General features: G+C 49.2%; 10 protein-coding genes across 10 annotated transcripts; 6 read left to right on the top strand and 4 right to left on the bottom strand.

Annotated features, from left to right (window-relative positions):
• Nucleotides 1–339: 339 nt before the first annotated feature.
• On the top strand, nucleotides 340–707 carry An16g02410 (hypothetical protein; the record flags this gene model as incomplete). Its single annotated transcript, XM_059744981.1, has 2 exons — nucleotides 340–512; nucleotides 593–707. The coding sequence occupies 2 exons, from the start codon at nucleotides 340–342 to the stop codon at nucleotides 705–707; spliced, it is 288 nt and encodes a 95-aa protein (XP_059606767.1).
• Nucleotides 708–2,086: 1,379 nt separating this feature from the next.
• On the top strand, nucleotides 2,087–2,987 carry An16g02400 (uncharacterized protein; the record flags this gene model as incomplete). The annotated part of the gene is made up of 2 exons (XM_001397516.3): nucleotides 2,087–2,361; nucleotides 2,426–2,987. 2 exons carry the CDS (start codon nucleotides 2,087–2,089, stop codon nucleotides 2,985–2,987), a joined length of 837 nt encoding a protein of 278 aa, XP_001397553.3.
• Nucleotides 2,988–3,009: 22 nt separating this feature from the next.
• Nucleotides 3,010–4,330, bottom strand: An16g02390 (uncharacterized protein; the record flags this gene model as incomplete). Its single annotated transcript, XM_059744980.1, has 4 exons — nucleotides 3,010–3,399; nucleotides 3,451–3,589; nucleotides 3,649–4,227; nucleotides 4,281–4,330. The coding sequence occupies 4 exons, from the start codon at nucleotides 4,328–4,330 to the stop codon at nucleotides 3,010–3,012; spliced, it is 1,158 nt and encodes a 385-aa protein (XP_059606766.1).
• Nucleotides 4,331–5,039: 709 nt separating this feature from the next.
• An16g02380 (uncharacterized protein) lies at nucleotides 5,040–7,029 on the bottom strand (the record flags this gene model as incomplete). Its single annotated transcript, XM_059744979.1, has 7 exons — nucleotides 5,040–5,152; nucleotides 5,265–5,664; nucleotides 5,717–5,891; nucleotides 5,942–6,552; nucleotides 6,616–6,696; nucleotides 6,767–6,836; nucleotides 7,001–7,029. The coding sequence occupies 7 exons, from the start codon at nucleotides 7,027–7,029 to the stop codon at nucleotides 5,040–5,042; spliced, it is 1,479 nt and encodes a 492-aa protein (XP_059606765.1).
• A 962-nt stretch (nucleotides 7,030–7,991) lies between these two features.
• On the top strand, nucleotides 7,992–8,753 carry An16g02370 (uncharacterized protein; the record flags this gene model as incomplete). Its single annotated transcript, XM_059744978.1, is given in 2 exon segments — nucleotides 7,992–8,525; nucleotides 8,553–8,753. Coding segments are annotated over 2 exon segments (735 nt in total).
• Nucleotides 8,754–9,308: 555 nt separating this feature from the next.
• Nucleotides 9,309–10,358, top strand: An16g02360 (uncharacterized protein; the record flags this gene model as incomplete). Its single annotated transcript, XM_001397512.3, has 2 exons — nucleotides 9,309–9,363; nucleotides 9,424–10,358. The coding sequence occupies 2 exons, from the start codon at nucleotides 9,309–9,311 to the stop codon at nucleotides 10,356–10,358; spliced, it is 990 nt and encodes a 329-aa protein (XP_001397549.1).
• A 623-nt stretch (nucleotides 10,359–10,981) lies between these two features.
• On the top strand, nucleotides 10,982–12,325 carry An16g02350 (uncharacterized protein; the record flags this gene model as incomplete). Its single annotated transcript, XM_001397511.1, has 1 exon — nucleotides 10,982–12,325. The coding sequence occupies one exon, from the start codon at nucleotides 10,982–10,984 to the stop codon at nucleotides 12,323–12,325; it is 1,344 nt and encodes a 447-aa protein (XP_001397548.1).
• A 134-nt stretch (nucleotides 12,326–12,459) lies between these two features.
• On the bottom strand, nucleotides 12,460–13,722 carry An16g02340 (uncharacterized protein; the record flags this gene model as incomplete). Its single annotated transcript, XM_059744977.1, has 3 exons — nucleotides 12,460–12,561; nucleotides 13,023–13,139; nucleotides 13,531–13,722. The coding sequence occupies 3 exons, from the start codon at nucleotides 13,720–13,722 to the stop codon at nucleotides 12,460–12,462; spliced, it is 411 nt and encodes a 136-aa protein (XP_059606763.1).
• Nucleotides 13,723–14,272: 550 nt separating this feature from the next.
• An16g02330 (uncharacterized protein) lies at nucleotides 14,273–15,949 on the top strand (the record flags this gene model as incomplete). Its single annotated transcript, XM_001397509.1, has 2 exons — nucleotides 14,273–14,408; nucleotides 14,475–15,949. The coding sequence occupies 2 exons, from the start codon at nucleotides 14,273–14,275 to the stop codon at nucleotides 15,947–15,949; spliced, it is 1,611 nt and encodes a 536-aa protein (XP_001397546.1).
• A 1,128-nt stretch (nucleotides 15,950–17,077) lies between these two features.
• Nucleotides 17,078–19,087, bottom strand: An16g02320 (uncharacterized protein; the record flags this gene model as incomplete). Its single annotated transcript, XM_059744976.1, has 4 exons — nucleotides 17,078–18,028; nucleotides 18,089–18,348; nucleotides 18,403–18,765; nucleotides 18,943–19,087. The coding sequence occupies 4 exons, from the start codon at nucleotides 19,085–19,087 to the stop codon at nucleotides 17,078–17,080; spliced, it is 1,719 nt and encodes a 572-aa protein (XP_059606762.1).
• Between the last annotated feature and the right edge of the window lie 836 nt (nucleotides 19,088–19,923).

The raw sequence follows: 19,923 nt of genomic DNA, 5'->3' as shown, positions 1-19,923 counted from the left end.
CGAAAATGCCTTATGTCGGTGACCTGCAGCCCTCCTCGAATTTTTTTTTTTCGGCCAGCTTATGCGAGGCTGCGTGTCTGTCTTACACGGTTTGCTGATTTGCTGCCCGTCACCCAGTCATCCGGCCCGCTAATGGACACGGGAGGGGTTGCAGACGCCCCAGCCTCGCCGGTTGATGATAAGTTAAGAAGTACCTCGTAACTCCTTGCTACTAGTAATGCAGTGGTGGTGTTAGCCATCGGAGAACCAACAACAGTGCAAGAATGGGGAATTGCGATTGGAGAGGCTAACTGTGGGAACTGTCATAGCTTGGAGGACCCATTTAGGACTTGATGGGCGATGGTCCGGGCTGGATCGAATGTGACCGAAGCAGAGCAAAGCAGGAGGGATAGGAAATTAGGAATAGCAGTGTGTGCGCAAGAAGTGGAAACGGAGAAGATCATTGATTCCTGGCCGGCGATGGGAGACGGGGAACAGGGATTGCGGGAGGAGGAGCGAACCAAAGCAGTAAGGTACCGGCCCCAGGCTGCAACTAGACGGAGCGACTAGTTGGTGTCCCTGGTTCTCCTCTTCACGATCATTGCCCTGGAAGGGATCTGGCTCACTTTAGGGCTCCTTCGCTTGACCCGGTTGCTGAGGGAAGCTTCAGTGCATGTTTCACAAACCATGACTTTATTGATGCCTCCTCCAATGATCCTGGCAGGTGAGATGCATGGTGATAATGACCGACTTGGATGCATAGAATGCTTACGGTGCCTGGAGGGATGGGCGGCACAACGAGGAGGGGCCAAATAGCCTAAACTAAGCTAGAACATTGGACTAATTGCTGTAGTCACTTCTATTGTGTATCTAATAGTAAACTAATTGTTTTCACTAGTAGCTCGTTACCCCGCCATTGTCTCTCTTCATCCCTGTCTCTTTCCAGGCACCATTTCTGGTAGGAGTCTCTCCTCTCCTCCATCCGTCCGTCTTTATTCATCGCTGACATATTAATTTCATATTCTTAACTCCCTGCTAACTGATTTGGTTACTGACTAGGCTGGTCCAGGTAGTACCGCCGTTAGAATAGTTTTTGGACCCCACGGCCCGTCCGTCTCGCCTATGTACAATTAGCGGCAACCACCGATGGTCAATCTCCGCCCAATCCAGCAGCAGCAGCAGCTGTCTGTCTCAGCTGTCTCTCTTGTCTGTCTGCCGCGGTCGGATTTCTTCCCCCTCGTGCTTACCAACCACAAGGATTAGAAAACCCAGGAACCTGCTCCTCTTTTTTTTTTTTTTTCTTTTTTTTTCCTTTTTCTACCCCTCAGTCTGACATGCATGCGGTCTACCGCCCATGCAAGACCGACTGTTTCGACCCCAGTGCTTGTGTCATAGCATGTTGCCATTCACGACAGAACTGACGCTAAAGCATGTTTGTACATTGCTGGGCTAGACCGAGGCACACCGAACCTAATGCTGGATATATATATGCACTGGGTATACAGGAGTGGTGGCTCCTCTCTTGACAGGGTCCCACTATAAGACCGTGCACGAGGCTCCATGGGATCACTGTGTTCTAGATAACGACGGGTTAGCTCTCCCTTATCACTCCTACGGCCTATACACAAGGAAGTGAGGAGCCTCTGGCTGTGGCTTGAAGGCAGAATTTTTATTCTCCTTGGTCGTCCGGGTGGTGATGTACCGGCTGTATTCAGACGATAGATAGATAAGCATGTAACTAACCCGGCTGAAAAGATGGTTAGTTAGCCAGTATGCACTCTGGCATGGTCGACAACGATTGAGAAAAGATTAAAAGGAATTCCACACTTGCCAACGGCGGGCAAATGCAATTCCGCCGTGTTTACTACTGCTATAGTTTATATGCCCACACCCCATCTGTCACTCTTCCCACAGTAGTGTAACTACATAGTTATCTCCAAGGCGTTTTCTCCAGTCCCCATCTGGCTGCCCATGCTACAAGTTTCGAAGTGTAGAATTGTGACCACCTACTATACCAAAGCGCGATGATCAACCGAACACTCCTCCCCTCCTGGGTCCGAATGTACGTAAAAACTTGAGCAATTTGCGATACCGCGCAGAGCTCTTGATGTTGACCCTTTTTAACAGCCTCCTCCTGGGTCTGAGCATCATTTCATTCCTACCGCAGCTGCAACTCCTCTGGACAACCAAGAATAGCTCAGGTCTTTCACTGTGCTATCTACTTTTCAACCTCATCTGTGCGACAGAACAGTTCCTACTTGCATTCTTATACAACAACAACCCGGAGGCAGAGCCGAATATGTTTGTGGAGAGTCCCGGATCCTTAGGAGACTGGTTGAACCTGATTCGAATCACGGTTATCTGGATACTTTTCAGCCTTACGTGAGTTTTACATATGCATCTATCCCCATAAGGGAATCATATACTCATACCAACGCTCCAAAAGATTTACGCTAAGCTTGCGATATCCCTCCGACTCATCCTTCCGAAACAAGCTCTCCGCGGCCTTGTCATATATCATCTACCTTCTCATAGCCGTCATTCCGTCAGTATGCGTGGTCCTCACAACCGATAGAGGCGAGGATCCCCCGACCAGCGAGAATGAGTGGGTGTTCGCTCTTTGGAGTGGTGTCCATCTCATATTTGTCAACCCGGCCATGACACTTCTCGCATTCAGTGCTGTGTTCTGTCAGGCGCCGAAACTGCGAAAAAGTGTGCCGCCGCCGGCGGCTTTAAGTCTTCGAGGACTTGCGATCCAGGCAGGCGTGTTCTCGGTACTTGCTTTGAGTTGGCCGTTCCGGTTTGTCAATATCAATCCCGATTGGGATATTTTTGCATCGTGGTTTACGCTGTATAGCTGGTATGTGACTGTTGGTTGGACGGCTGTGGACTGTGCGATCTTTGCGCTGGTCCAGGCTATTCTGCTGTGGATGGCTTGCAGAAATATGAAGTACTGGCGGTTAGCTGAGGGGGCGGAGACGGAGCCGTTACTGGCTAATCATGAATAATCCAGTCGTTGCCAATATAACTTTATGTTTCCCTCTCTTGTTCTATAACTGTAAACTCCACCATATTCGAAGCCGGTACCACCACCTCCGGCCGTCCGTCATTGTCAGCTGGCTTAGTGATCACCCCGAATCCGACTACCATTACAATGGTATCCAAATGATCCCCTTTCGTTCCCCAATCCCACCAAGTCCATTTGCATCCTTTAAATCGGTGTCGCATGACCTCCCCACCTCGAGCATCTTCAGGTAGATCAGCCATCATTCCAAGTCCCTGCACTTTACACCAGGTCTCGTTGGGCTGGAGAGATATAAACCCTGTACTTGAACCCACTGCGCGTGGGACGTCTTCATCCTCGAACAAGGCGTATCCACACACACCATCGCCGCGCCAGGATTCCCACTCTCCAGTATCCTGGCTACGCCGGTAGAAACAAGATGCCTCCCAATCATACAAGTCACTCACCGAGAAAGTAATTGGTCGAGGGGTCTCGTCTCCTGATACCCCGTGGTAGGTAAGCTTCCAGGTCAACGGCCACCTTTCTTGGGTTCTCCATGTCGGCGGGCCTTCAATCTCGAGGCTGAAAATGGGCACGCCTGGGGTGCTTAGCTGTTGTTAGCGTCCTAATATCAGCAGATAAATGGGCGAAGAAGAGGTACTCACAGGGTACTGGGATCTAGTTCGAGGATTGGAGGAGTCAATGGCCTTGGTGGCGGCGGCGGCGGACTACCTTCGATTAAGCAGAATCTGCACCATACACCCCCAGGCAGTATTATCGGGGTCGATTTCGGCTTCAGCTCCGCGCTTTCCAACTTTTCCTTATTGGTATCCTTCGGTCCCCAATCCCAGAGATACACCTCGCCCCCGGGCCAGAAGAGATCATATATGATCCATTTATCTTTCTCAATCGCTCGGGGTATATTCTCTCCGAGAGGGATATCCCACGACACGGATTTATCTTTTGCACCCAGGTACCAAAGGTGGGGGGAGCCCGATTGCTGCGTTACTGGTAAGGAGCAATTGGACTGTACCTCCACCTCTATGCCCTCACCGGGCCTGTCACGGAAGACCCTAAATCCTTCATCGGTGCTGGGGGACCAGTAGAAGTAGCATGGCTTGGGTTCCTGCTGCTCCTTGGATCGCGCAATAGTGACTTTTATGAAATTTCCATCCGGGTTCTCGGTATAGAAAGTTCGATACTCAGTGAGGGTTACCTCCAACGCTGGAGTATGTGGGCTTTGGCTCCGTTGTGTTAGTATCTATCTGATGTTTGCAATTATAGGAGGCGTCCATACTGTCGGTCTGCCTTGGAAAACTTTCGAAATGGCTCTAAAGGATCGGTCATAGTTACTGATTTCTTGGTTGAAGGTTCCAGTAAAAGCAGGTTGCACTGGGATAACAGGTGGGGTGTACAGAAGAAGATAAGCTATGATCTGGGCTATCTAAGGGGAACACACGCCCTTATATGCCAAGTGCTTGTGCAAGGTGTCTAGATATAGCAAGTAGGCCGAGCTAAATCAAAACTATCCTAGTATGGGCACCTGTAATGTTCCTATTGCAGTTAGCTTTTCTGCTTTAACTTGGTTGCCTGGTATACGGAGGTGTGTCCTAATATATAGTAGTTATTAGTGGCGCTAGTATGCTCGCTAAAGTAGGAATAGAACAATTTTAGCTAAATTGACTGGTCTTTCCTAAAGTAGGAGACTCTATTGAGCTACTACCGTCTTATGGTTTTCTAGCAAATAAAACCACTATATTTCCTAAGTGATGATGCAGTTAGGAACGACTAGAATAACGGTTGGATTTTTGCTGACGATCTGTCCTGCTGACGTTCTATTCTGCCCGGACGATACAATATACGAGTACTAGCGGTGGAATTGTCTCTGCTGCTGGTCACAACGGCAGCTGCACTGGCGTCGGAGACCTGGCAGTAAAGGCATTGATTATATGTATGGCCAAACAGTTATTCTCCAATTTAGGAAGCAGCTTTATCTACTGAACACCGGGCATAATACGCTACTTCAGTTACCCAGTAAATAATGCTATCTACCTCCTCATTGGGTAACAGTCTTCATGCTGCTCAGGCGGCGCTCAGTGTTGGCACGACCGTTGACAAAGTCCGGGTAGGCCAAAGTAAGCTCGACTGCACCAGAAATAATGTGGTCAACTGCTTCAATATCTAGTATAAAACTTAGATTTCATTAGCACGCGTACACGGGCCCTAATTTTCATAGGAAATCACCTGTGGTCCTGGTTACCGACTTCGTACTTTCATGAACCGAAACGGCCACGGGAGAGGATGTCCTTTTGCTGTAGATAAAGGAGAATCTTGTTCAGAGCGCCGTTGCGCTCTAAACTGGGAGTGGGGTATCCGTGGTCGAAATGCCGCACGTAGGTGCTTACGATCTCGTCCTCGGGCTGAAGCAACGTGGTGTTGATGAGACCCTGGATGCAGTCATCTAACAGAATGTCGTGGTTGACCGGCTTATACTGCGACTCAGAAACTTCCAACATAATAGACCAGTATAGTCCCTCCTGGGCGTCGGAAGAAGCAGACTTCTGGCTGTTGGCAAGTTGCTTGGTAGGCAACTTGACCTTTTGCTGAGGTTGGTTATTGGGGGAATAGTTGGAGAAGATAGTAGCACGGTAGAAGGGGCAGTTGTCCTCGGGGAAGTAAAGCTACGGCTGTTAGATTGTATTTTTCCTTGGTCTGAATCCAGAGAGAACATACCCAGCACTTATCTCCGATGCGCTCAGGGCGCGTCCCACGGATACCGACACCGATCACGTTGGTGGAGGAGTAGAAGAGGGGTTCGCAATGCTGCTGCAGTGCGGTGTCCGCCATGGCCTCGGCGAGGTAGTCAACCGCCATGGTCGAAATAAGCGATCCGTAGTGACAATGGTACCTGGCAGATTTGATCAGCTTAATCGCCAGTCAGCCCATCGGTAGAGCAACAGACCGTCCTTCAGGTAGACCTTCTTCGCCTCGGCGTCAACCTTGACCACGGTGCCGTGCTCACCGAAGCGGGTCTTCTCCTGGGCAATCGTGTTGGCTACAGCAATCCAGATGCCACCGGTACCGCCGTTGGCAGGGAACTTGAAAGTGGCATTGGGTCCCCAGTTGCCAGCCACCTTGTTAAGGATGACATTGCTGGTCAGCAGCTTGAGGTTGGGGGCAGCCACCCGCTCGCCAACCCAGGTGGCGTTCATCTTGCTCGGGGGCATCGCCCAGACTTTGAAGTTGTACGGGCGCATGAAAATCTCGTTCAGTTGCTGACCGACATTCCGGGTGTTCCAGATGTCGAAGTTCTGGGGCTTGTCCGACGCAGGGCGGGTGCGGACCTCCAAGGCGGCGTCAATTAGACTCTCGATGCATTGCACCTGCTCCTCCTTGGGCAAGACGGAGATATTGTTCTGGAAAGGGTAGGGGACCCAGCGGTCCTGGTAGCGGACATAGGAGACCCGTTGGTGCTCGTACCAGTCCTCTGTCTTGGGGAGGGCTTCGTGGAGGCAGTCGTCGAAATACTTGTAGTGGGAGAATATAACATGCCCACCGACATCAGACAGCTGCACGGAAATTAGTACCTAATCATCATGTTGGGCACGATCCCTCGCGGCAGAACGACATACAAAGCCTTCGGGGGTAATGTCTGTGGAGGCCAGTCCACCGGGGGTTTCGTTTGCGTCAATGATCATCCACGTGGCACTGTTCTAGACTCCCATGCTTTATTAGCGTTACCAGAAGAATTCGTTCCATCGTGATCTAATTGCTCCGACTTACCAGCTGCTGGAGACGTTTGGCGGCGCCCAAACCGGTTGGTCCTGCACCGATCACCAACACATCGACATTGCTGGGAAGACGAGTCAGCACTCTATTTCCAAAAACACGGCAGAGATAAGGACAAGTACATTTGCTTAGCAGCCATGATAGGGGAGGGCTAAGGGGAGGCGAGTGGGAAAGAAAGAGACAGGAAGAGGCGGGAGGAATCCAAAACAGACAAGCAGCATAGCCTACAAGAGAACAGCAAGAAGATCGGGAGGCATTTTAAGACTGACAGCAAGACCCTGGACAGGATCCAGCGAGGATGCGACGCGCGTCAGTTGGGGCAGATCACGGACGGATGAACCGGGGGTTGCCCCATGGTGATCTAAATTGTAATTCCACTACTAAGTACATAATTGCAGCGGCAGTGTCATGGGGCAGACTAGTACTAATGAATTCTACTATTGCTGCTGTACAGTGTAGTCTGTACTACTCCATACAGGGTAGATACTCCGTACTACTCTGTGACGCGGACGTCTCTATTTTTAGGGCTATACTCCCTACGAGTGGGGACTTCGAAGCTTGTTTCCATGGAGTCCCACTGGCCGAGTACGGCGGGCCGGACAATAGCGGCCATCGGGCAATAAAAATCTCTCAGTATCTATTGCCAGCAGAATAACTACAAAATCTGATTAACTTGTATCTTATCTATATACCTATCTATATAAAGCTGTATGAACATCACTAAATAATGTACTTGACTCTGTTATATAGATAGCTACTAATCCTAAGTACCATAATTAATTACATTTTGTGAGAGGATCTACTTGTCAGCGTGAAAACCTCTTCCATGGCGGATATATTGATGCGCACTGATCTGTTTTAATAGTGATTTGGACGATTAAAGGTGTCGTTTGGGTGATCGGCGCATCAGTCGGGCAGTCGGTCCATTGGAGCCTGGGGGCTTTGATCGCATCAAGAAGTGGCTGATGGCAGAAGTACCAGGCTCTAGGTATAGCTTGTCTCTATCACCGATAGCTCCGTTCTCGCTGACGCCCTTACCCCCTTCACCGAGTGGAGTGGGATCTGCCTGCCCTATCTATTAGGGCTTTATCAAAAGACCCCTTCGCTCCCCCCTTTCATCTTTCTTTTTCTGGCTTCAATACGCCGCTTTCTCTCCTTTCTTGCTCTCAGAAGACTGTCCCACATAATTTCAGTACTTGTTTCATACAGACAGCGCGAAATGGCTTCTCTCAATAGCACAATCGTCCCTATTACCGGCGCCAACCAGGGTCTAGGCTTTGCGGTCGCCAAAAAGCTAGCCACCGATCACCCGGGATACCATGTGCTCATGGGCTACCGCGATGCTACTAAGGGCGAAGAGGCCATTGCCAAGCTAAAAAGCCGAGGACTGACCGTCGAGGGAGTGATGATCGACGTGACCGACGACACCTCCATGTAGAGGGCCGCCGAACAGGCTTCAGCCCAGTTCGGTCGGCTAGACGTCCTCATCAACAACGCCGGAGTGATCTCCGAGGGACGCTCACCCGAAGGCACCTCCCTCCGCCATACCTGGCAGACTGGCTTCGACATCAACATCACGGCCCACGTCATCACTCCAGAAGCCTTTGTGCCGCTCTTGGAGAAGGCCGCTCTGCCGCTAGTGGTCTTTGTGTCCTCAGCTCTAGGATCATGTCCTGGCCGGTTGGACCCCAACGACCAATTTGCTGCCTTCCGATTCCCCGCCTACCGCAGCACCAAGGTGGCGCTCAACATGGTCGCCTGTCACTATGCCAATCTATAGGGGCCTAAGGGGTGGAAAGTCAATGCGAGCGACCCGGGAAATTATGCGACCAATTTCAACGGCTTCCGTGGCTCGGGGTCCCCGTTGAGTGGTGCGCTGCAAACGGTTCGTCTCGCGAGCTTGGATAAGGATGGACCAACTGGTATATTTAGCAACACCGATGGGCCGCTGGGGTGGCAGAATCGCTGTGTATCAATCTAGTCGGTCAATCGGCCGAAGGAGACGACTTTGAAGTCTGCCAGGACCAGATCCTTGGGGAAAGAGGATTCGAGGTCAAGGTTAGATTGATCTATTAGCCAGTATACTAGTATTTGTATCCTTGGAGAGTGTGCTGGGTACCAGTAAGCACTAGTATGGGGTAATAGTGTCAGTGCGTATAGGCCGGGGAAGGGGCTTGGGTATTTCAGCTGTAAATGATCGGAGTTTCTCAGATGATTTTAACTTTCAAAGAACATTCAATTAGGGGCTCTCAGACGGACAAGTCCGTGGCAGGGATTATCACGGAGTTTGGCGGACATTAAATCGTACCTCCGATGCCATTGAGCCACTTCGCTGATGCTAATAGAATTATGGATTTACCCCTCCCCCCAAAGAGTGGTGGCGGGATTGATTATCATTAGGTACAACCGTCTGAATTTCTCTCGTCCTTCTCACCACTTTCTATTCCTCTTCCTTGGCTTCATTTGTGTACAGACAAGTTTCCAGGAATAATAATCCACTTTCCTCACCTGTTTTTCTTTCCCCTCATTACCCACCATGACTGTCACTCTCGTCAATAAAGCCATCGGCCCGATCGGGTTTGGTCTTATGGGTATGCTCATGCTTCCTCCCACCCCATCTCTTACAGCAGCCCTTCTAAGCTAACCGACAGGCCTTACCTGGCGTGCCAACCCCACCCCATACGACGAGGCCGTCAAAGTCATGAAGCGCGCTCTCGACCTCGGGGCTAATTTCTGGAATGCCGGGGAATTCTACGGTCCTCCCCATGCCAACTCCCTGCAGCTATTGGACTACTACTTCACCAAATATCCCGAAGATAGCAGCAAAGTAGTCCTCAGTGTCAAGGGCGGTCTGGGCCCCAAAGGTCCCGACGGCACCACCGAAGGCATCCGCGCCAGTATTGATAACTGCCTGAAGCTTCTCAACGGCAAAGTGTTTATTAGTATCTTTGAGCCGGCGCGGGTCGATCCCAACACTCCTATTGAAACCACCATCAGCGCAATAGCCGACTACGTTAAGGCCGGGAAGATCGGCGGCATCGGCATCAGTGAATGTAGTGAGCAGACAGTGGGTCGGGCTCATGCCATACATCCTTTGGCTGCTGTGGAGGTTGAGTTGTCCTTATTTTCCACAGATCCTTTGGAGAACGGAGTTGCTGCTGCCTGTAAGGAGCTCAATATTCCTCTGGTAGCATACTCCCCTTTGTCCAGAGGATGGTTGACAGGACAACTACGCTCGTTGGATGATCTGCCTGCCGATGACTCTCGGCGCAACTATCCTCGATTCCAGCCAGATGTGTTCCACTTGAATTTAAAGTTGGTGGAGCAGTTGGAGCAGATTGCTAGGAAGAAGAAGGCTACTTTAGCGCAGACGGCTATTTCCTGGGTAAGGGCTCAGAATAAGCTACCCGGCAATCCCGTGATTATTCCCATCCCCGGATGCACTACAGTCGAGAGGGTGGAGGAGAATATGGCCGATGTAGAGTTGTCGGAGTCCGAGCTGAAGGAGATTGCTGCTATCCTGAAGGAAATCCCGGTCCACGGTGATCGGTATGGGGGAGTGCTCGCGCGGCTCATGAATCTGTAAAATGCTGAGCCACTTGCCTTGGTTGGCTACATATCGCTATAATAATTATATTACTGCGAGGATACGAGGAGCAATCTCCCTGAGGCTATCATGCAGACAAATTCAATAATGTTAAGGACCCATCCCAGGCGATCATTGTATGTAACACTCGCCGTCGCATAACAATATCAGATACGAGGTGGAGGAAGTAAATGCCAGATTTCCACCAAGTAGCTCTCGACGGGCGTCGACGTACTCGACTGTGACGCCGTAGCTATACTTTCCAATCGCAAGCTCCTGTGGTGCAACTCCAGCCAACAAGCAACTTAGGAGGCGCGATATTCTTCATGTAGAGGCCCATTTGTAGCGTGACAATTATTAGCGGAGGGTTTATTAGATGGTTGTATTGCTACAGCGCGAGGGAGGTGAAAAGGAAAAAAAAAAAAAAAAAAAAAAAAAAAAAAAAAAAAAAGGTTTCAGTCGGCGACCCAATTCGGAATAGTCTGGTGTCAACTCATTATGAATCATGATCTATACATATAATCCGCGAAATAATGGCACCATGGTGCTACCTATAAATTGAACAATTATTCGTCAGGTTTACCCTCACCGAGTCCGCTTGCAATTGCATATTCTAAACCATTATGGATGATTATCTTGATGTCTTCGGCCAACAGACCTTCACTATCAATATTCAGTCATGTTTTTGCTTTCCCCTCCCAGACAACTCCGCATGCCCGGAAATTGTCGGCACTCTCACCAAAGGTCTCGAAAGACTCCGTACAAGCTTTCCGTGGTTAGCAGGTCAAGTTGTCAATGAGGGTTCGAGCGATGGCGACACGGGTTACTTCATGATCAGGCCGCTGGAAAATGAAGCTCAGCTGGTTGTGCGAGATCTGCAGAATGACCTCTCAGTCGCGACAATGAAAGATTTACAGCGTGCTAATTACCCCATAGGCATGCTGGATCAAAACATTCTGGCGCCCCGCAAGATTTTCCCGGAGAACCAGGATGACTCGAAGCCTGTTTTCCTTATCCAAGCGACTTTTATCACGGGAGGCCTCCTTCTCACCTTCGTCGCTCAACACAATGCTATGGATGCCACCGGCCTAGTTAATATTATTCACCTTTTTTCTAAGGCTTGTCGAAACGAAGAATTCACATATGAGGAGCTCCGGGACGGTAATCTTCCACGCCGAGATATTGTTCCATTGCTCGAAGACAGCCATGCGACAGATGCCGAGCTCAATCGTTATATTGTCAAAACCGCTCCATATAAGCATTCAACTAACTTGCCAGGGACTCGTATGCCGAAATGCTCATGGACGTCTTTCAAAATCTCACCTCGCTCGCTAGAGGAGCTGAAATCTGTTGCTATGGCATCCCTCCCACCGCCATCCTTCGTCTCTACTGATGATGCACTCACGGCCTTCATCTGGCAATCTGTTACTCGGGCCCGTCTGCGCCGACTGGGTCCCTCGACTCACTCAACCATCATGCGCGCCGTGGATGTACGGGGACTTCTCGATATTTCTCCGCTCTACCCGGGACCTATACAGAGCAATGTCTATACCGAATCTTCGATCATGAGACTCATTGAGGAGCCGTTGGGTAACATTGCTTTGCAACTTCGGCTAGCTCTAAGCGACGAATCGCGCTTAGAACACCACACGCGTGTTATTGCAACCTTCCTGAGTCGTACGCCGGACAAGAATATTTTCTCCTTTGGCGCATCAATCGATACAACCACGGATCTCATTTTCAGTTCGTGGGCAAAACTGGAGAGCTATCGCTTTGACTTCAACCTTGGTTTAGGATTGCCTGAGGCTGTACGAAAGCCAAGATGCAATGAGGTCGAGGGGTTGACTTTTCTATTGCCCAAGACACGTGAAGGCGAGGTCATAGTTGCAATATACCTACGGGATGAAGATATAGAAGAGCTCCGGTCTGATGTCGTCTTCATCAAACATGCGGAGTATGTTGGTTAGAGGCTGGTGCCAGAGTAGGATAATTTTACATTAAGTGTTGAAGATGATAATATTTTCCGGGCCAAAATTAGTTAGGCTTGACGAGATATACGTACTTGATGTTCTAGCAAGGTCGACTGCTTTCCCTTTCCGTTTCAGTGCCCACTTAGTAGACCTGAGCACGCCCTGAGCAGCGTGGGGCGATCACTGAGCACGGAGTGAGCGGAAGACTGAGTGCCCTGAGTTTCGGTCAGTCCCTCTCAATTGAAAGGTCCCCAGTTACTTTCAATTTTTTTTTTATCAATGGCCTGTCGAAAGGAAGACCTTTTGGAGTACGTTGGAGGATGATTTGCAGTTCGATGTATGTCACTTGGTCATCGCTTCTAGTACCAGTTCCGGGCCTTTGTTTCGGACAAGCTATTAATATTTATTACGCAAGATAAGTATAATCAGAGTAGACGCGGTGAATCTTCATTCCGTTAATTTTTCATTCTCACAGACTTTATAGACGGTGCGGGAGGATGCCCGGTGTATACGTGGCTCCAAGTTGGAAGCCGTGTTCTGGTTCAAAGTTACTTTAACAGAAACCTATGGCCTTGTGTCGACATAACCCAATTAATTGGCTGTTTGTCTGAATACATGCGTTGACATATTGTGTCTAATGGCAATATTCGGGTATCTACTATCGTTATATCGGTTTTCTAGACCTTACATGTACCTCTTCAACAGGGCCAACTTTTAGCATCAGCGAGGCAAAAGGAGGCATTTGTGCCGGGATTCGCTTCCTAACCGTTCTCTTATCCGGCAGCTGCAAAATCTGGCTGTTTCCTCTTACCTGATTGGTACTTGCCACCTAGCTGCGTTCGTGGTGCAACTATGGTGAGCTTGCAACTGAGACGGGCAACACATATGGTCTCATTTCTGCTAGAAATCTCGCAAAGGCTGGCAATGCTGGATCTAAGGTTAGATCGCATGTAGGCACCTGTCGTTCCACGCCTACCTTCTCCTTTCATCTCTTCTTTTTGGCTTTCATTCCTGTTCTTATTTAATGCATGTCTCCTTAAATACGCGGCTGAACAAAATATAAAACACAGGAACTAGTCCTGAATTAGATATTACAGCTCACTCTTTGCCCTTAAGACCAGAACGGGCCGCTCGAAGTGTGGGGCCCGCAGATCATTCCCTGAAAGGTCCACTACCTATATAGGTTAGATAATGGGTCTAACAGTTGGACCCATCGATGGGTTTTGCCAAAGTCTAGCGTCAACAGTCTGGCACGACCCGCTTCGAGACAAGACGCACCTGAGATACTTGAACACAGTGCAGAGGACACTCCTAATCCGCATTTTGTCAGCACTCAGGATAGTAGCAACAGCAACACTGGAAATAGAAGCCCTACGCATCTTTATCTCCGCCATCGAGCACAACGCACCATCACCAGATTTCACACACTACCTTGAGACCATCCAATCTGGACAACATTGGACTTGTACATAGATCGAAGTATGATCTGTGGAGACTTTAGGTTCACAAGCAATCTACATATGATTCTATGAGTTCTAACGAGAGGCTGGTGGCCAAGTTGCTGATCCTATACAGCCCGACTTCCTAGTTGGGCCTCCTACCGAATTAAGATAATTACCTTGTTAGGACTAGTGGAATTTCCTAAACTGCACAACTAACTACCTACCGACATACCTACATATATGTAGGTATGTAATCGATTAATCTTAGTTAATCTAAACTAATCATACAATGAGAAAATGGAATACCCCAAGACACGCTCTCATATTTCTGAACTATTTATCCCTCAGATTACTACTTCCAAGACCGTTGAGCATGCTACCCACCTTGCCCTGATTAATACCACAAAGACCAAATATATCACTGCTATACGGAGCTGGACATCTTTAGGGGACCTCCTTCTCGCGCCAGGAGAGCTTGACGCGCGCCACCATCTCTGCCGTGATGCCACCCCCGGATTGTTCGCGGCGACAGATTGCACCGAAAGCAGATGGCTGTAGAGCCGATCTTGGAAACGTACCGATCACACTAGACGAGCTCGAAATCGATTCCTACTTCGCATCGTGCCCTCGTACCGAAGGTTGATATGCATATGTCCTTGAACCTATTAACTGAGACCTATCCACTCACTCATCATGACACACAGGCCCAAGCTCTACTCAAGAGAGCGTGATTGTCACGTGGAACGGAGAGGATGACCCCAAAGATCCATACAACTGGCCCCTTTCGAAGAAATGGCGCGCCACGGGCATTGGCTTGCTTGCGAGCTTTGTCTGCTCGATGAATGGGACCATCCTAACGGTGGCTCACACGGCCATTGGGGACGAATTTCACATTTCTGATGCGACGTTCCCCAATACCTACTGGCTAACAACATCTTGGGGTATCGGGGCCGCGCTTTGCCCGCTTCTTCTGTTTCCTGTAATGGAGGACTTTGGCGTTCGACCTGTCCTTCTGACCACCTATTTTTGCTTTATTTCTTTTTTGATTCCTGTGGGGCTGGCACCAAACTTTGCCACCCTGATTGTGGTTCGATTCTTCAGCGGGGGATGTGTTCCGCTGATAAGCGACGCCGTTGCCGGTATTACATCGAATGTCTTTCACGGCGATCGAGCTCGGAGTGTCCCAATTTGTCTGTACGTGACCATCTATCTGGCGGCGACAAGTCTGGGCCCGGTGGTTGGCTCTGCCATCCTGCAATTCCTGTCATGGCGCTGGATTGCGTACATCGAACTGATCTGGACCGCTGCCCTATATCCGATTCTGATCTTCGGTCTGCCAGAGAGCCGCGGGCCGGCGATCTTGCGCGCTAAGGCCAAACGACTGCGCCGCGAGGGGACGAACGCGTACACGACCGAGAAGATCGATCGGGTAGCATTGCCTCAGCTTATCCTGCAGAGCGTTCAACGGCCTCTGTACATGCTATGTACTGAAGGGGTCGTGTTCGTTGCGACGGTGTGGGCTGCCTTCAGCTTGGGAACAATCTATCTTTTTACGCAATCAGTCGAGCAGGTATACAAGGAGCTATATAGGTGGGATCCCATCCAGTGTGGATATGTCCAAGTTGCGATTGTGATCGGGGAACTTCTGGGCGGTGGATTTTGCATCTTAACCGATCCCTGGTACTATGCATCTGCGACCCGCAATACCGAGGCACCGGGCACGCCGATCCCGGAGGCTCGGCTTCATGCATCGATTATTGGTGGACTCTTTGGTGTCACGAGCGGCATGTTCGTGTATGGGTGGGCATCATACACTTCCATACACTGGATGGCACCCACCGTCGGCCTGGCGATGGTGGGGTTTGGGACGACGGCGGTCATCGTTGGCAATGCTAACTATCTCATCGACGCGTACAGCAAGTATGCTGCGAGCGCCCTCGGGGCGGTGGGTTTCGTCGAGAACATCTCTATCGCCTTTCTCCCTCTGGCCGCAGCAGCCATGTACACGAACATTGGATTTCAGTGGGCCAGCTCGCTGCTTGCATTTGTGTCCTTGGCCCTGGTGGCGACTCCTTTTGTGGTCCTCCAATGGGGCAAAGAGATCAGATCTTACAGCCCATTCATGCAAGAGGCTACTGTAGAGCGGACTAGAGACAGTGCCGCGGCCGCAGGTGTATAGACAACAAGGGCCTACAGGTGCTGTGCTCTGCGCAGCGCCCCCTCTTAGATTTATAAACATTTCATTACGTGAATTCTCTTAAAGATTCCTACGATAGGAATAATTGTCGCACTAAACTGGCTAGTTAGTCGGAATTGGCCAGTTAACCGATAGATATATATTTATTGATTAGGTCTAGCTATCCCGTCAGCTACTAGTATATTTATATAGACAATAGATTTAGAGTAGCTATACCTGACCATTATACCTTAACTCGTAATCTAACTGTATAATTAAGATCAGGTTACGATTAAAAAATAATTTTAGTAACTATTAACCATTCTTAACTCCAGGTTAGAAAGATCAGGTATAGTAGTAGATAAATCAATAGTTATAGATTAAGTAGTAATTTTTACAGACTCTTTACAATAGTGTTATACTAATAGTAATATATTCTTAAATACAGTATTACAAGTAATCCATATCATCTATTTTTAATTAGTTGGTATTGTGAACAATTTCTCCAATTCAACAGGGTGGTTATCATTCTTTACAATCGCCACATATCGCGGTTATGGTATCGGTCGCGAGATATTTAGTGCAGGCAAGGATTTCTTCCGCAAATACGGCACGGAATACATTGGCCTTGACAGTGTGGCTGAGCAACGTGTGACTTACGAGCGGCGTGGCTTTATAGAGACTAATCTAATCGCGATTTGTGAGCGGCCCAGTGTGAAAGCTATCCCTGTTGCCAATGGGTCCTTGATGGAGGGAGAAAGAATCGAGTATTTGCAAAAGCTGAGCCTGGATAAACTCGCGGAGAGTGATTTCGCGCATTGTGGACTCGAAAGACCTCGCTTATGGACCACTGAGGCTTTGTTTCACCGTCAAGATGCAAACGGCCTTGCAGTCGTGGATCAACACGAACCCTTACGGGCTGGGTTCTTATTCGAAAGTGCGAACTTGGATATCGATTCGGTCCTCTTTATGCGGAGCAACAAGATGTTGCGAGCCTGCTTGTGCATGCTGCTATGGAGAGCCTGGAAGACAAGGGTGCAAGCTTGGTTGCGGAGACATGGCAGTAAGCCAGCAGCCCGATCCACCTTTATTAAAGGCTGACCGCGAATGTATCTTGACTTTTAGTTTAGATCATCCAAAGCAAAGCCGCATTTGCAACGGATAACAAGACACGGTGTGTTTTCGATCCACGACGTGACCCCACCACACGTTCTCAAATCCCTTCGCCTCCTGCTCCGCCCATACTTCTTCAAGCAACGGAATGGTACTCCCAAACATTTGATACCGCGTCCGGTCATTCCACACCGAGCAGAACTGCACGATCTTCTGCCGTATCGATCGATCGCGTTGTTCGCAGCCCGCGAAGAAGAGCGGCAGTAACGCCTGCCGGGCGACCATGCTCTCGTCGCGACACGCTACCACATGGTCCACAACAACCCGGGCCCAACGGACAACATGCGTTGGAATAGGACTTCCCGGCTTCCATCGGAATACGCGGTAAATGTAGAGAAGCAGGCCGTGTCTCCATGCCTCCGAGCAGTGCATGCAATCTTGGTCTTTTTGGATGTCCTCTTCGCTACCGAAGGCAAGTGCGGCAGGGGAGATGTGATGCCAGGACTCGAGCGCTTGCTCGATTTGGGCAACCATCGTGGTGTCGAAGGTCACGTACCGCATGGACGACGATTGGCGTTTTTCGGCACTCAGACGCACAACTTGCATGAGGAGCGTGACCACGCTGTGCGGGCACCCGCAGAGGTCAAAGAAATTCCACTTCCGATCATCGGGGTTCGATAGGATGGCTTCGACGTATGCGTACGGGAACACGCAATTTTCCCGGGATAAGAGACTGGTGATGGCATCCCACCTAAATAGTTTAGCTGGAAGGACCCGGCTGATTTTGCGTAAAATGTTTGGTTGGGGGGAAGAGAAGGGGGTTAAGGGGGTTAAATACCACAACAGCAATCCTATTTGAGCGTCTGCCCGAGCGGACGTAGTCCATGCTTCGATTCCCCCGCACGCTTCGATGAGGCCATAGGCTCCCTTGAGATGTGTACTCCAGTATCCGAGGGTGGATTGAGTTTCCTAACTTTCGTTATCAACTTGGATTAGGTCCAAGCAACAAAGATAAAGGTGCAAACTAACGTCGAAGGAAAATAAGATCATAATCGCATCAAGCATAGAGCAGCCATCTTCCACATTACCGGATGCGTTGATGCTCTCGCGGAGGAGTTTCAATGCTGTATAGTGATGGTCATCGGTTGATGGGCTCTTAACATGATGACCCGCTAAAGCCATCACCGCATGGACCAGAAACATAGGCTCCGGAACGTTGGTTTTGCGATATCGAAACGGATTCATCTGTAAGTCGAACGTTAATGGGATCGTGCAGAATTCCATATTGTCTATGACTTGTTAGTGGGCATTGACAGGAGCGACTAGGAGCAGAATAAGCGAACATCTCTCAAGGATAGGCCCAAACTGCTGCCAGATGTTATTGTACAGTACGCTCGGTGGCATAGATGTAGTAGTGTTGGGGAGGTCTGAAGCTGCCATGGGACTTGACTCTATAGTAGTAGCGACTTGACTCGACCAGTCATAGAAGGCGTCTCGGTCAGCTAATTGTAGCTGTCCGTCGTCTGTCGGTGTAGATGAACACGGGGATTGGCCTTGGTCTTCGCTGTTATCGCCATGCGGTTGTAATTCAGCTGTCCTAGGATCGGTCTCGGGGCCGGGAGAATCAGCAGCACTAGTTGGCGATGCATCACCCGAGACCTCGAATGGCGTCTCTACGGAAAGGCTGGCTTCCTCGGAAACGTTGACTTGAGAACGAGTTTCATGTTAACCAACAACCGTAGATAACTATTAATTTTTAGAAGCTAGACAAAGGACAGGACAATACCATCAGGTTCTGGGTCTTTTTGCCTCGTGATTAGTGATAGGTTCAACAGGCGCTCCGGAGGGATAAATGATGGCTGGTTGAAAATGTATGGTCTTACGGTCTCTCATAGGATGTTCTGCAACGAACACAAATTGCTGAGGTCCATCTGCGTTTCCCAACCGACCCCTATTGATCCTACGGGCTGCTGACCTTCTCACGGGCCTATTGGAGAGAGAATATCCTGGCTTCCAGGAGAGCTGCATTCTGAGCGTTCCGTGTATACCAAGTAGGGTATGGCCTGATTGTTCGCAATGTTTGCATCGAGCATTGACGGATACCTTGTGAAAGGGGCATCCTATGAGGGGCGGTTGCGAGCAGAGATCAGGTAATTAGGCACCGGGTTTAAGCTTAGTAAGAGTATAGTTAGTATTTTAGTGTAATCAACCACCGAACCGCGGATCACCCGCCATAGCCACCACTACTTGAAGCTTTTCAACCACCAACTGCATCAGATGGGGAAGTGTCGCACTTGCGGCTGTGCTCCACGCCGCAAGTGCGACACTCTTATGTTTCAGCTTTTTATAAATAGAGATTGATTATCTGAAGTTTTTGATGAGGATAAATATATTGACTACTGGGGAGATATCAAGGGGAGTAGAGGTAAAAAACCTCTACTTTAGATAATAGAAAAAGTGAAAGTAATTATATCACTTAGCTGCAGAGTATTCTATTAAATATCAGAAGTAACTATACCTTCCCGGTCTAAGAAAGTGGTTCTAGCTCTTTTCGGGCTACCAAAATCTCTTTTATTAATATATTTTAAGGAGAGCCTCGACATCCTCGCGAACAGAGGATATTTCCTACAATATCCGGTTTGTCACGATATTATTATCCCATATAAGAATCCTAATAATAAAAATTCGATAAGACCGAGAGCACTCCTTTCATTATTAAAAGAAAACAGTATTACAGAAAGATTATAAATGACCCTAGATATCACTCTGATTCTTTTTAGTAGAATAAGCGGGCTGTCTTTCCAAGCAGTTAAAGAATTATATTACTCCCACGGGTATTGGCGCGCACGAGTAAGACCATGATA

This window comes from Aspergillus niger (assembly GCF_000002855.4).
Source record: "Aspergillus niger supercontig An16".
Taxonomy (NCBI): Eukaryota; Fungi; Ascomycota; class Eurotiomycetes; order Eurotiales; family Aspergillaceae; genus Aspergillus; species Aspergillus niger.
Note: the sequence above shows the minus strand (reverse complement) of the source record. Positions and strands in the feature narration are given on the sequence as shown.